Below are 15161 nucleotides of genomic sequence, written 5' to 3'. Positions count from 1 at the left end.
GGGGCACCGTAAACAGCTATCCGGTGGCAGCTGAAGCAGTCTGAGCTGCCGGATAGCAGTTTATGCGATGGTCCCGACATACAAAAGCATCGTATGTTGATGCTGCCTCTGAAAGGCCATCGCATGTTGAAATTATCGTATGTCGGGGCCATCGTAGGTCGGGGGGTCACTGTACTCTGATGGCTGGCTGGCAAGGAAAACATGGTGGGCAGGTCCCAATATTTGGGTGCTATGTGACAGTTCTTGCCCATATAGCTCAATGTTCATTTTAGCTCTGTAAAGCATCTGTAGACTATGAACTACATGTCCATCAAGCATAACTAGTGACATGCCATGGTGGAGCGGATGTGTGTGAGGTGGCACAGTGTGAAGGAACATTCTCATCCTGCCGTCACTCGCTATATTTACACTCAAACACCGGTTCCACATTCCTGCGCTGCGCCCACTGAAGGGGGAGGGGTGCGCGCTCCCGCCTCTTCTCCAGCACGCGCGTCCAGTGGAAGGGGCGTGTCCCGTGAGTGGGGGTGGCTGTAGTCCGTCAGTCAGTGGCTCCGGGCTGTGTAGCGCCGCTTAGTGTCGCTCAGCCCTACCCCCGGCTTTTGTGTCCCGGGACCGTAGCACTGTCGCTGTGAGCATCTCCACACGGAGTATTGGGCATCGCTCTTCAGAGCGGAAACGTGGGCCCGGGCCCTCGGCTCTCGCCATCATGTCTAAGCGGCTGAAGAGCCTGGAGGTCTGTGCAGACTGCAGCGTGCAGGGTAAGAGGACAGCTGTCATCTGACGGGTGATAGGGGGCTGCAGGGTCACCGCGCTTGGCATCTGTCTGGGACATCAAGGCCGGGTGGCGAGCAGAGGATCTCTAGCATCGAGGCTGCTGGGGGTGGAGATGGGGACATATTTGGAGATGATGTATTTCTGGGCTGTGCTGTGGAGGCCGGTGTGTGGCTCCATGTTGATGACACTGTTTGGGCTGCTTGTCTGGGTTTATCCTGCACTAGGAGGGCTGGGCTGACAATACTGTATGTGGGCACCCCTGCCAGGGAGGCTGCACTTTGTTGTGAATAAGTTTTCTGCTGCAATACAGCCCAGCTGTGCTTTGTTTACCAGGTCATCCCTGGCACAGTCTGATGCCCTGTGTGTCAGACCCCTACTATTAATATATGTGTTACAGATGAGATACTGCTCCATAACCAAGTCATCCCTGGCACAGTCTGATGCCCTGTGTGTCAGACCCCTACTATTTATATATGTGTTACAGATGAGATACTGCCCCATAACCAAGTCATCCCTGGCACAGTCTGATGCCCTGTGTGTCAGACCTCTACTATCTACATATGTGTTACAGATGAGATACTGCCCCATAACCAAGTCATCCCTGGCACAGTCTGATGCCCTGTGTGTCAGACCCCTTCTATTAATATATGTGTTACAGATGAGATACTGCTCCATCCCTGGCACAGTCTGATGCCCTGTGTGTCAGACCCCTACTATTTATATATGTGTTACAGATGAGATACTGCCCCATAACCAAGTCATCCCTGGCACAGTCTGATGCCCTGTGTGTCAGACCCCTTCTATTAATATATGTGTTACAGATGAGATACTGCCCCATAACCAAGTCATCTCTGGCACAGTCTGATGCCCTGTGTGTCAGACCCCTACTATCTACATATGTGTTACAGATGAGATACTGCCCCATAACCAAGTCATCCCTGGCACAGTCTGATGCCCTGGGTGTCAGACTCCTACTATCTACATATGTGTTACAGATGAGATACTGCCCCATAACCAAGTCATCCCTGGCACAGTCTGATGCCCTGTGTGTCAGACCCCTACTATCTACATATGTGTTACAGATGAGATACTGCCCCATAACCAAGTCACCCCTGGCACAGTCTGATGCCCTGGGTGTCAGACTCCTACTATCTACATATGTGTTACAGAGGAGATACTGCCCCATAACCAAGTCATCCCTGGCACAGTCTGATGCCCTGTGTGTCAGACCCCTACTATCTACATATGTGTTACAGATGAGATACTGCTCCATCCCTGGCACAGTCTGATGCCCTGTGTGTCAGACCCCTACTATCTACATATGTGTTACAGATGAGATACTGCCCCATAACCAAGTCATCCCTGGCACAGTCTGGTTCCCTGTGTGTCAGACCTCTACTATTTATATATGTGTTACAGATGAGATACTGCCCCATAACCAAGTCATCCCTGGCACAGTCTGATGCCCTGTGTGTCAGACCTCTACTATCTACATATGTGTTACAGATGAGATACTGCCCCATAACCAAGTCATCCCTGGCACAGGCTGGTGCCCTGTGTGTCAGACCTCTACTATCTACATATGTGTTACAGATGAGATACTGCCCCATAACCAAGTCATCCCTGGCACAGTCTGATGCCCTGTGTGTCAGACCTCTACTATTTATATATGTGTTACAGATGAGATACTGCCCCATAACCAAGTCATCCCTGGCACAGTCTGATGCCCTGTGTGTCAGACTCCTACTATTTACATATGTGTTACAGATGAGATACTGCCCCATAACCAAGTCATCCCTGGCACAGGCTGGTGCCCTGTGTGTCAGACCTCTACTATCTACATATGTGTTACAGATGAGATACTGCCCCATAACCAAGTCATCCCTGGCACAGTCTGATGCCCTGTGTGTCAGACCCCTACTATCTACATATGTGTTACAGATGAGATACTGCCCCATAACCAAGTCATCCCTGGCACAGTCTGATGCCCTGTGTGTCAGACTCCTACTATCTACATATGTGTTACAGATGAGATACTGCCCCATAACCAAGTCATCCCTGGCACAGTCTGATGCCCTGTGTGTCAGACCCCTACTATCTACATATGTGTTACAGAGGAGATACTGCCCCATAACCAAGTCATCCCTGGCACAGTCTGATGCCCTGTGTGTCAGACCCCTACTATCTACATATGTGTTACAGATGAGATACTGCCCCATAACCAAGTCATCCCTGGCACAGTCTGATGCCCTGTGTGTCAGACTCCTACTATCTACATATGTGTTACAGATGAGATACTGCCCCATAACCAAGTCATCCCTGGCACAGTCTGATGCCCTGTGTGTCAGACCCCTACTATCTACATATGTGTTACAGAGGAGATACTGCCCCATAACCAAGTCATCCCTGGCACAGTCTGATGCCCTGTGTGTCAGACCCCTTCTATTAATATATGTGTTACAGATGAGATACTGCCCCATAACCAAGTCATCTCTGGCACAGTCTGATGCCCTGTGTGTCAGACCCCTACTATCTACATATGTGTTACAGATGAGATACTGCCCCATAACCAAGTCATCCCTGGCACAGTCTGATGCCCTGGGTGTCAGACTCCTACTATCTACATATGTGTTACAGATGAGATACTGCCCCATAACCAAGTCATCCCTGGCACAGTCTGATGCCCTGTGTGTCAGACCCCTTCTATTAATATATGTGTTACAGATGAGATACTGCTCCATCCCTGGCACAGTCTGATGCCCTGTGTGTCAGACCCCTACTATTTATATATGTGTTACAGATGAGATACTGCCCCATAACCAAGTCATCCCTGGCACAGTCTGATGCCCTGTGTGTCAGACCTCTACTATCTACATATGTGTTACAGATGAGATACTGCCCCATAACCAAGTCATCCCTGGCACAGTCTGATGCCCTGTGTGTCAGACCCCTTCTATTAATATATGTGTTACAGATGAGATACTGCCCCATAACCAAGTCATCTCTGGCACAGTCTGATGCCCTGTGTGTCAGACCCCTACTATCTACATATGTGTTACAGATGAGATACTGCCCCATAACCAAGTCATCCCTGGCACAGTCTGATGCCCTGGGTGTCAGACTCCTACTATCTACATATGTGTTACAGATGAGATACTGCCCCATAACCAAGTCATCCCTGGCACAGTCTGATGCCCTGGGTGTCAGACCCCTAATATTAATATATGTGTTACAGATGAGATACTGCCCCATAACCAAGTCACCCCTGGCACAGTCTGATGCCCTGGGTGTCAGACTCCTACTATCTACATATGTGTTACAGAGGAGATACTGCCCCATAACCAAGTCATCCCTGGCACAGTCTGATGCCCTGTGTGTCAGACCCCTACTATCTACATATGTGTTACAGATGAGATACTGCTCCATCCCTGGCACAGTCTGATGCCCTGTGTGTCAGACCCCTACTATCTACATATGTGTTACAGATGAGATACTGCCCCATAACCAAGTCATCCCTGGCACAGTCTGATGCCCTGTGTGTCAGACCTCTACTATCTACATATGTGTTACAGATGAGATACTGCCCCATAACCAAGTCATCCCTGGCACAGTCTGGTTCCCTGTGTGTCAGACCTCTACTATTTATATATGTGTTACAGATGAGATACTGCCCCATAACCAAGTCATCCCTGGCACAGTCTGATGCCCTGTGTGTCAGACCTCTACTATCTACATATGTGTTACAGATGAGATACTGCCCCATAACCAAGTCATCCCTGGCACAGTCTGATGCCCTGTGTGTCAGACTCCTACTATTTACATATGTGTTACAGATGAGATACTGCCCCACAACCAAGTCATCCCTGGCACAGTCTGATGCCCTGTGTGTCAGGCCCCTACTATCTACATATGTGTTACAGAGGAGATACTGCCCCATAACCAAGTCATCCCTGGCACAGTCTGATGCCCTGTGTGTCAGACCCCTACTATCTACATATGTGTTACAGATGAGATACTGCCCCATAACCAAGTCATCCCTGGCACAGTCTGATGCCCTGTGTGTCAGATTCCTACTATCTACATATGTGTTACAGATGAGATACTGCCCCATAACCAAGTCATCCCTGGCACAGTCTGATGCCCTGTGTGTCAGACCCCTACTATCTACATATGTGTTACAGAGGAGATACTGCCCCATAACCAAGTCACCCCTGGCACAGTCTGATGCCCTGTGTGTCAGACCCCTACTATCTACATATGTGTTACAGAGGAGATACTGCTCCATCCCTGGCACAGTCTGATGCCCTGTGTGTCAGACCCCTACTATTTATATATGTGTTACAGATGAGATACTGCCCCATAACCAAGTCATCCCTGGCACAGTCTGATGCCCTGTGTGTCAGACCCCTACTATTTATATATGTGTTACAGATGAGATACTGACCCATAACCAAGTCATCCCTGGCACAGGCTGGTGCCCTGTGTGTCAGACCCCTACTATCTACATATGTGTTACAGAGGAGATACTGCCCCATAACCAAGTCATCCCTGGCACAGTCTGGTGCCCTGTGTGTCAGACCCCTACTATCTACATATGTGTTACAGATGAGATACTGCCCCATAACCAAGTCATCCCTGGCACAGTCTGATGCCCTGTGTGTCAGATTCCTACTATCTACATATGTGTTACAGATGAGATACTGCCCCATAACCAAGTCATCCCTGGCACAGTCTGATGCCCTGTGTGTCAGACCCCTACTATCTACATATGTGTTACAGAGGAGATACTGCCCCATAACCAAGTCATCCCTGGCACAGTCTGATGCCCTGTGTGTCAGACCCCTACTATCTACATATGTGTTACAGATGAGATACTGCCCCATAACCAAGTCACCCCTGGCACAGTCTGATGCCCTGTGTGTCAGACCCCTACTATTTACATATGTGTTACAGATGAGATACTGCCCCATAACCAAGTCATCCCTGGCACAGTCTGATGCCCTGTGTGTCAGACCCCTACTATTTATATATGTGTTACAGATGAGATACTGACCCATAACCAAGTCATCCCTGGCACAGGCTGGTGCCCTGTGTGTCAGACCCCTACTATCTACATATGTGTTACAGAGGAGATACTGCCCCATAACCAAGTCATCCCTGGCACAGTCTGGTGCCCTGTGTGTCAGACCCCTACTATCTACATATGTGTTACAGATGAGATACTGACCCATAACCAAGTCATCCCTGGCACAGGCTGGTGCCCTGTGTGTCAGACCCCTACTATCTACATATGTGTTACAGAGGAGATACTGCTCCATCCCTGGCACAGTCTGATGCCCTGTGTGTCAGACCCCTACTATCTACATATGTGTTACAGATGAGATACTGCTCCATCCCTGGCACAGTCTGATGCCCTGTGTGTCAGACTCCTACTATTTACATATGTGTTACAGATGAGATACTGCCCCATAACCAAGTCATCCCTGGCACAGGCTGGTGCCCTGTGTGTCAGACCTCTACTATCTACATATGTGTTACAGATGAGATACTGCCCCATAACCAAGTCATCCCTGGCACAGTCTGGTGCCCTGTGTGTCAGACCCCTACTATCTACATATGTGTTACAGATGAGATACTGACCCATAACCAAGTCATCCCTGGCACAGGCTGGTGCCCTGTGTGTCAGACCCCTACTATCTACATATGTGTTACAGATGAGATACTGCTCCATCCCTGGCACAGTCTGGTGCCCTGTGTGTCAGACTCCTACTATCTACAGATGTGTTACAGATGAGATACTGCCCCATAACCAAGTCATCCCTGGCACAGGCTGGTGCCCTGTGTGTCAGACTCCTACTATCTACATATGTGTTACAGATGAGATACTGCCCCATCCCTGGCACAGGCTGGTGCCCTGTGTGTCAGACTCCTACTATCTACATATGTGTTACAGATGAGATACTGTCCCATAACCAAGTCATCCCTGGCACAGGCTGGTGCCCTGTGTATCAGACCGGCACTGTGTACGTATGTGTAATAGCAGAGGCGCGTCTCCTTACTATGTTTTCTTCTCCTTGTCCCCCCTAGACTTGCCCAGAAATAATCCTCCAGTTATTAAAATTTCTCGGCACAGTGTTGGCTACAGAATAGACCACCGTAGGGTAAATCCTAAGCATCTTGATAGAAGAAATGTAATGTTTCACCTGGGTAGTGATGTTTTTCTTCTATCTTACAAGTAAAAAGTGCGGTGAGCTCATTCTTCTTACTTCACCTGTACGTAGGCATGTGCCCTTTAGCTGCCCATAAATCTTATAGTATTGACTGAAATGGGCAGAGTCCGGCCGGCAACTTTCTTGTAGTGATCAGTGGGGATGTCACCATTCACATCATCCAACGCTGGTTCACTGCAATAGTCACATTTTAACTTACTGGCCTTGATTTATCAATCAGCCTAAAACCCTTATTGTCTGTTTTTTCCCATAGCAGCCAATCACAGCTCAAATTTCATATCTTAACGAGCTCTTGAAAAGTGAAAGTTGAACTGTGATTGGTTACTGTGGGAAAGGCAGATAGATAAATCAGGGCCACTATAGGAAATCCCCTTAAAATAATAAAAACCACATCACCAGTGAGTGCCAATCTGTGAGCAGCCCTACCAACTTTTTATAATGTGTCTGTTTTTCCTTTTTTTTTTTTTTTTGGGAAGGCCCAGTGACCACCAATATGGCTACCACTACAGCTCATATAGGGTTGTCATCCAGGCTCCAGAACAATAACTTTGCATAGTTGTGCAAGGTTAGGATTTGCTGGCATTTCAGTTGTGCCCCCGACATTTCATATATATAACAGCAGCTTGCCGGAATGCAGTGCCAGCTTATATGTGGGCATACTGGCACAGGCCCATTGATTTTAATGGCCCTATCAAAGTCAACTGACCAAGTGACCAAGTTTAGGTCATTACATGTACCGTATTTTTCGTCCTATAGGACGCACCGGCGTATAAGACTCACCCAATTTTTAGGGGCAAAATCTAAAAAAAGTTAAGATTTTGAACCCAATAGTGGTCTTCAACCTGCGGACCTCCAGATGTTGCAAAACTACAACTCCCAGCATGCCCGGACAGCCAACGGCTGTCCGGGCATGCTGGGAGTTGTAGTTTTGCAACATCTGGAGGTCCGCAGATTGAAGACTACTGCAGGAGGAGGTAATACTCACGTGTCCCTGCCGCTCCAGACCTGTCACCGCTGCCCTGGATGTCGCTCCATCGCTGTCGCCGTGTCCCCGTCGCTGTGTCCCCGTCGCTCCAGAACGTCTCTGCTGCCGGCCGGGTATCCTCGCTTTCCGTCGCCGCCATCACGTCTTTACGCACGCCGACGCACGTACGCGACGACGTGATGACGAGGAAGGAGAGCGCCGGTCATACAGGGGATCCCTGAACGGAGAAGACACCGAGGAGGCAGGTAAGGTCCCCCCCGGTGTCCTGCAAGCACTAACCCGGCTGTTCAGTCGGGCTGTTCGGGACCGCTGCGGTGAAATTGCGGCGGTCCCGAACAGCCCGACTGAACAGCCAGGTTAGTTTCACTTTCCCTTCAGACGCGGCAGTCAGCTTTGATCGCCGCGTCTGAAGGGTTAATACAGGGCATCACCGCGATCGGTGATGTCCTGTATTAGCCGCGGGTCCTGGCCGTTGATGGCCGCACGGACCGTCGCGATAGGGGTGTATTCGCCGTATAAGACGCAATGACTTTTTCCCCCCAGTTTTGGGGAAGAAAAAGTGCGTCTTATACGGCGAAAAATACGGTAAATGTAAGTTGTAGCTGAAGTCTTCTCCAGCTCCTAACTGTGGAATTCTTTGTTAAAACGGCTTGTCCCTGCAGGTAGACAGAATATATATATATATATATATATATATATATATATATATATATATATATATATATATATATATATAATGTGTGTTATTTCACTATTACTGTGTTTGTATCTATCAACACTTATGAACATGAGAATAGTGGGCAACTAGTAAAGGACGTTTAGCCTGTAGCATTGTACGTGTAACCCCGCTCCCTGCTGAGAAAGGATGCATGTAAATGTCTGCACCAGAAACCTTGGTGAGATAACAACATCCTGTCTTCCTGTTGTAGTAAAGTGTCTTTTCTTCATGTTCTTAAAGCTCATGTCACAGGTATACCCTTTTTAGGTATGTCTTTTGTTCATAATGGAGCAGGGGCAAATTATTTGGTACGTTGGTTGGGAACAGAGTCGATAGTGCGGCTCCATTTAGCTCTGTTTGTCAGTTGCTTTGATAAGTTTCAGATAAAAGTGGCATATACAGCCCCATTGTTGCTCAAGACAGGAAGAAGATTGCAGAAGTCTTTACATATGAAGTTTTGCTGTTCACATATCCAATCCTGTTGCTCCATAAGCTTTTTGGGTAGTTTACTGTTCAAACACACATACACACATATATAGATATCTTTCATTTTTTTTTATATATTTATATTTTGCAAGAAAAAGTATATGAACCCTTTGGAATTAGATGGATTTCTGCACAAATGGGTCATAAAATGTGATCTTATCTTCATCTAAGTCACAACAATAGACAATCACACTAAATTTTGGTGGCTTTCGTTTCTATGCAGTACATTTTTCAGCAAAAATGACACCTTCTCTTTATTCTGTAGGTCCATACGATTAAAATGATACCCTACTTATATAGGTTTGATTTTGTATTGCGTATTTATACATTTAAAATTGTCCTCTTCTGACCCATATAACTTTTTTTTTTTTTTCCACGTATGGGGCGGTATGAGGGCTAATTTTTTGCTCCGTGATCTGAAGTTTTTAGCGGTACCATCTTTGTATTGATCTGACTTTTTGATCGCTTTTTATTCATTTTTTCATGATATAAAAAGTGACCAAAAATACACTATTTTGGACTTTGGAATTTTTTTGCGTGTACACCATTGACCGTGCAGTTTAATTAATTATATATTTTTATAATTTGGACATTTCCACACGCAGTGATACCACATACGTTTCTTTTTATTTACACTTTTTTTTTTTTTTTTTTATGGTAAAAGGGGGGTGATTAAAACTTTTATTAGGGAAGGGGTTAAATGATCTTTATTCACTTTTTTTTTTGCAATGTTATAGCTCCCATAGGGGGCTATAACACTGCACACACTGATCTTTTACATTGTTCAATGGTTTCTCATAGGGAACCATTGATCAAGGATTCTGCCGCTTGACTGCTAATGCCTGGATATCGGCAGTGAGCAGTCATTCGGCGATCGGACACCAGGAGGCAAGGTAAGCTGTGTCTCAGCTGTTCGGGATGCCACGGTGATCCCGAACAGCCCCCTGAGCTAAACTGCATTGTTTTACTTTCACTTTAGACGCACCATTCAACTTTGAACGCCGCTTCTAAAGGGTTAATAGCGCGCGGCACCGCGATCAGTGTCGCGCGCTATTAGCAATGGGTCCCGGACTTTGTTAGAGGCCGGGCCCGACCCGCTATGACGCGGGGCCATGCCGTGGCCCCCCTTATAGAACAGGAGCGGACTCATGACGTTCCGGTACGTCATGGGTCCTTAAGGGGTTAAGGTCATCTGTCCACCAGCTGAAGCTCAACAGAAGATGAATGTTGCAACTGGACAACAACCCAAAGCATAGAAGTAAATCAACAACAGAATGGCTTAAACAGAAGAAAATACGCAGTCTGGATATGGCACAGTCAGTCCTGACTTCAACTCGATTGAGATGCTGTGGCATGACCTCAAGAAAGCGATTCACACCAGACATTAGGGATCGACCGATATCTATATTTTAGGGCCGATACGATAATCTGTGGAGGTTAAGGCCGGTAGCCGATAACTTATACCGATATTCCGGTATAAGTTATCGGCTATTTCTCTCTCCCCCTGCCCTCACCCCGGCGATGTCGCTGCATATCATTGATTTTAAGCAGGGGCTTTAAATCAATTAACTGCAGCGGCTTTTGCGGTGCCAGAGACTGCCGCTGCCACCAGCTTCTCTCCCCCTGCCTGTCCTTAGTCCAACCACCGCCACTGCCCCATTGCCTCCCCCATCCCCGGTTTTATAATGATCTATCTGTTCCCGGGGCCCGTGCTACTTCTGGCTCCGGCGGCGTCTTGCACTGTCACTGTGGCGCTGTCACGTTGAGGACGTCACTCGGCATTGCGCAGCGGGACGCCGCTGGAGCCAGAAGTAGCGCATGACCCCGGGAACAGGTCATTATAAAACCGGGGAGGCGATGGGGCGGCGGCGGTCTCTGATCGGGGCAGTGAGTGATTTGTGGGGGGGCGATGCGGGGTTCAGGGGCATTGTTGGATTATCGGCAAGGTAATTGCCGATACCGATAACGTCCAAAATCGTGAATATCGGCCGATAATATCGGCCAAACCGATAATCGATCGATCCCTACCAGACATCCCAAGAATATTGCTGAACTGAAACTGTTCTGTAAAGAGAAATGGTCAAAAATTACAGTGCACGTCTGATCTGCAACTACAGGAAATGTTTGGTTGACGTTATTGCTGCCAAAGGAGGTTCAAGCAGTTATTAAATCCAAGGGTTCACATACTTTTTCCACCTGCACTGTGAATGTTTACCTGGTGTATTCAATAAAAACATGGTAACATTTAATTATTTGTGTGTTATTAGTTTAAGCAGACTGTGATTGTCTATTGTTGTGACTTAGATGAAGATCAGATCACATTTTATGACCAATTTGTGCAGAAATCCATATAATTCCAAAGGGTTCACATACTTTTTCTTGCAACTGTATATGCAGGCATGTGAAAAAAAATAAAAATAAATAAAATACTTCTCCAGGGACTAAAACGGGGGCACAATCTACTTGTTCCTCATGACAATCCACTTGTCCGGGCCAATTATCATTTTTGCACTTTCAGGGGTGTGGAAATTTAATGAAAAAAAAATAAATAAATACTTGTCCATGGGTCTAAAACGGAGCAAAATCTACTTGTCCCTCATGATGATCCACTTGTCCCGGCCAATTTTCGCTTTTACACAAATTTTTACCTCCTCGCCCTATAATAGCCATAACTTCCTACTATAATGATACCTTTTTAATTTTATTTTTCAATAACCTATTCTCCGAAGCTAAATTAAAAAATAAATAAATATATATATATATATATATATATATATATATATATATATATATATATACACACACGGTGAAGCGAAATTGAAATAGTAAAAGATAATTTTGCAGATTTGGTGGTTTTCTTTTCTACACCATTTACCTTGTGGTTGAGCTAACATGTTGTTTTGATACTTTAGGTCACCTGATTACAGCAGTACCAGATTTGTATAGTCAACGTCATGTTTTACTAATTTAAAAAAAATTCAGAACTTTAAAAAAAAAAATAAAAAAAAAAAAAAAATTTAATTGCTATATTTTTTACCCCTGTAGCTTTTTATTTTATTTTTCGTTCCGCATACCAGGCTGTATGAGGGCTCATTTTTTGCACCATGATCAATTTTGTGGGATATTATAAAAATTGCAATAATGTGGTTTGGTATTTTAATTTTTTTTTTTACATTTACGTCATTTACCATATGGGATACATAATGTTATATTTTAATAGTTCGTACAATTACGCACACAGCGATACCAAATATGTTTATTTTTATTATGTTTATATGTTTTATATAGGAAAAGTGGGTGATCTGAACTTTTAACATGGAAAGGGTTAATGTGTGTATTTTATTAAAAACTTTATGTATTTATTTTCCATTTTAGGAGGAATCATTAGATTCCTCATACAGATCTATAGAGAACTCCATTGATCTGTGTGCTCTGCGATAGAGCCTGGCTGGGCTAGGCTCTATCAACGAAGGAGCCACAGACACCAGGGAGCAGAGGTAGCTGGAGGGCTTACCTCTACAGTGGATCGCCACCCTGCGATCCACCCCACTAGCCCACCAGGGAGTATTCACATGTCCCATTAGACAGCAGCCGTGGCGATCGCTGCATGCTGGCTATTAGCGGCGGCCCCCGGCTACTGAGAACCGCCGGGGGCTGCAGAGTATGGAGATGAGCAGGAGTAAAGGAGCCACTCCATTCACCTGCCCGATGCCCAGAACTGCATGTCCCGTGCACCAGGCGATAGGAATGGGTTGGCCTGATTACAGCAATACCAAGTTTGTATAGTTTCTGTCACATTTTACAAATTTATTTATTTATTTTTATTGCTATTTTCTGACCCCTGTAACTTTATATTTTTTCGTATACCAGGCTGTATGAGGGCTCTTTTTTTTTTTTTGTGCCAAAATCTGATGTTTGTATCGGTGCCATTGTGGTATTGATCTGACTTTTTAATCGATTTTTACTTTTTTCTGGGATGTTATAAAAATTACAATTCTGGGGTTTGGTATTTGTTTCTTTTTCTATATTTACATCATTTACCGTACAGGATATATAATGTTATGGTTTATTAGTTTGGACAATTATGCACGCAGCGATACCAAATGTGTTTATTTCTATTATGCCTACATGTTTTATTTTTTAAATAGGAAAAGTGAGTGATTTCAACTTTTAATATGGAACTTCACTGATCTGTGTGCTCGGCACTTCATTGATAAAGCCTGGTCCAGCCACAGAGCCACGGACACCAGGGAACAAGAGGTAAACCCTCCGGCTACCTCCATAGTGGATCATTCCCCCCCCCCCCCCGTGATCGCGCTGCGGAGGGGGGTGGGTCCACCCCACTAGCACACCAGGGAGAATTTACAGGTCCCTTTAGATGCTGCTGTCAGCTTTGACAGCGGCGATCTAAAGGGTTAATAGCCAGCCACGACTGGCTGCATGCTGGCTACCAGCGTCAGGCCACAGCTACTGAAATCAGCTGGGGGCTGCCGGTTATGGAGCGGGTTCGAGTCAGGAGCGTGCTCCATACACCCTAAGCGCCGCCGTACTTGTCGGGGGCTTTCAAGTCTGGCCCTGCTTGCCTGAAGCATGGCTAGAGGCCTCCCATCATGGAACAGACTTGTTTCCATGATGGGAGTTATAGTTCCCCCGGCTGTTATTCTGCTTAATTCATTAATTCACCGCCGGTCCCCGACAGGTACGGGGATGAGCAGTGGGGAATAGACTGACATATCGGGAAGCGGCGGTGAATGAATGAATGAATCGGAATAACAGCGCACATTGGGGACATGTCCCTCCATTCCCAGCTGCTCATATCTGTCAGGTACGGAGATGAGCAGCGGGGAATGGACTGGCATGTCCCCGCTATGACTGTGATAGAAGATGACTGGGCAGCAGGAGAATCATTTATGAAATACATACATGGGGGAATAAAATAATTACACAAAAGTCGGCAGGGGGGGGGGGGGAATATGGTGATATTGGGGGAGATTTATCAAGACCTGTCCAGAGGAAATGTTGCTGAGTTGCCCATAGCAACCAATCAGATTGCTTGTTTCATTTTTTGAAAAGACCTATGAAAAAGGAAAGTGATCAGATTGGTTGCTAAGGGCAACTCCAACTTTTCCTCTGGACAGGTTTTGATAAATCTCCCTCGTTGTAATTAAGCACACTAGAAGTTTGAAAACCCTGAATGGCTCCTCGATGCCAGCCATCCAGGGCTCCTGGCAGGGTATTTAAAAATGAAAGTAAAAAACACAGTATCTACATCGCAGGGGAGCGGAGCATGCCGCCCGCTCCCCTGGTTTATAACTGCTGATCGCATCGGGTCTTAAAAGTGAGACCCGGTGCGATCAATCCCTCAGCCCCTGTACTACTACCCCAATCATGGGACAGACTCTGTTCCATGATGGGGGTAGTAGTACAAACACTAATTTAGCCTCCCTAGGTGCCGGCAGACTCATGCAGCCCGGGGAACTACTACTCACATCATGGAAACAAGTCTGTTCCATGATAGGAGTAGTAGTAGTTCCGGCTGTGGGAGTCTGTAGTCAGCTGACTTATCATACTAACGGATGAAAAACTGATGCAAAAGGATGCCACAGAATGGCAACCTTTTGCATAAGTTAGTAGTATAATCAGTTTAGGAGGCAGTGACGGGAGAAAAGCGGGACAGAAGACAACGACCGTGTAAACATAGCCTTACCCCTTCTTAGCAGAGGCACTTCCTACTTCTAATGGATAAATCCTCTTCCGCTACTGCAAAGTGGCTTGAAGAATGACAGCAGGTTCCAAATGTTCACTCTTCAAGCATGTGATGCTCCTTTTAAACTCACCTGGGGCAAGTAACAGGTGTGGGCAATATAAAAATCACACCTGAAAGCAGATAAAAAGGAGAGCAGTTCACTTAGTCTTTGCATTGTGTGTTTGTGTATGCCACACTAAGCATGGACAACAGAAAGAGGAG

General features: G+C 46.1%; 1 protein-coding gene across 4 annotated transcripts in view; it reads left to right on the top strand.

The window, feature by feature from the left end:
* The first annotated feature begins 487 nt into the window (after positions 1–487).
* Positions 488–15161, top strand: part of GIT2 (GIT ArfGAP 2) — a 101599-nt gene continuing 86925 nt past the window's right edge. Inside the window, exon 1 of one of the 4 annotated variants that reach the window (XM_056528875.1) lies at positions 488–758. In XM_056528875.1, the coding sequence (XP_056384850.1) occupies positions 707–758 (52 nt within the window). In that variant the 5' untranslated portion in view covers positions 488–706. The remainder of the gene's footprint in view (positions 759–15161) is intronic. The other 3 variants (XM_056528871.1, XM_056528885.1, XM_056528903.1) reach the window with 3 other exon arrangements.

Source organism: Hyla sarda, chromosome 1, assembly GCF_029499605.1.
Source record: "Hyla sarda isolate aHylSar1 chromosome 1, aHylSar1.hap1, whole genome shotgun sequence".
NCBI classification, from domain to species: Eukaryota; Metazoa; Chordata; class Amphibia; order Anura; family Hylidae; genus Hyla; species Hyla sarda.
This window is presented reverse-complemented; position numbering and strand designations above follow the sequence as displayed.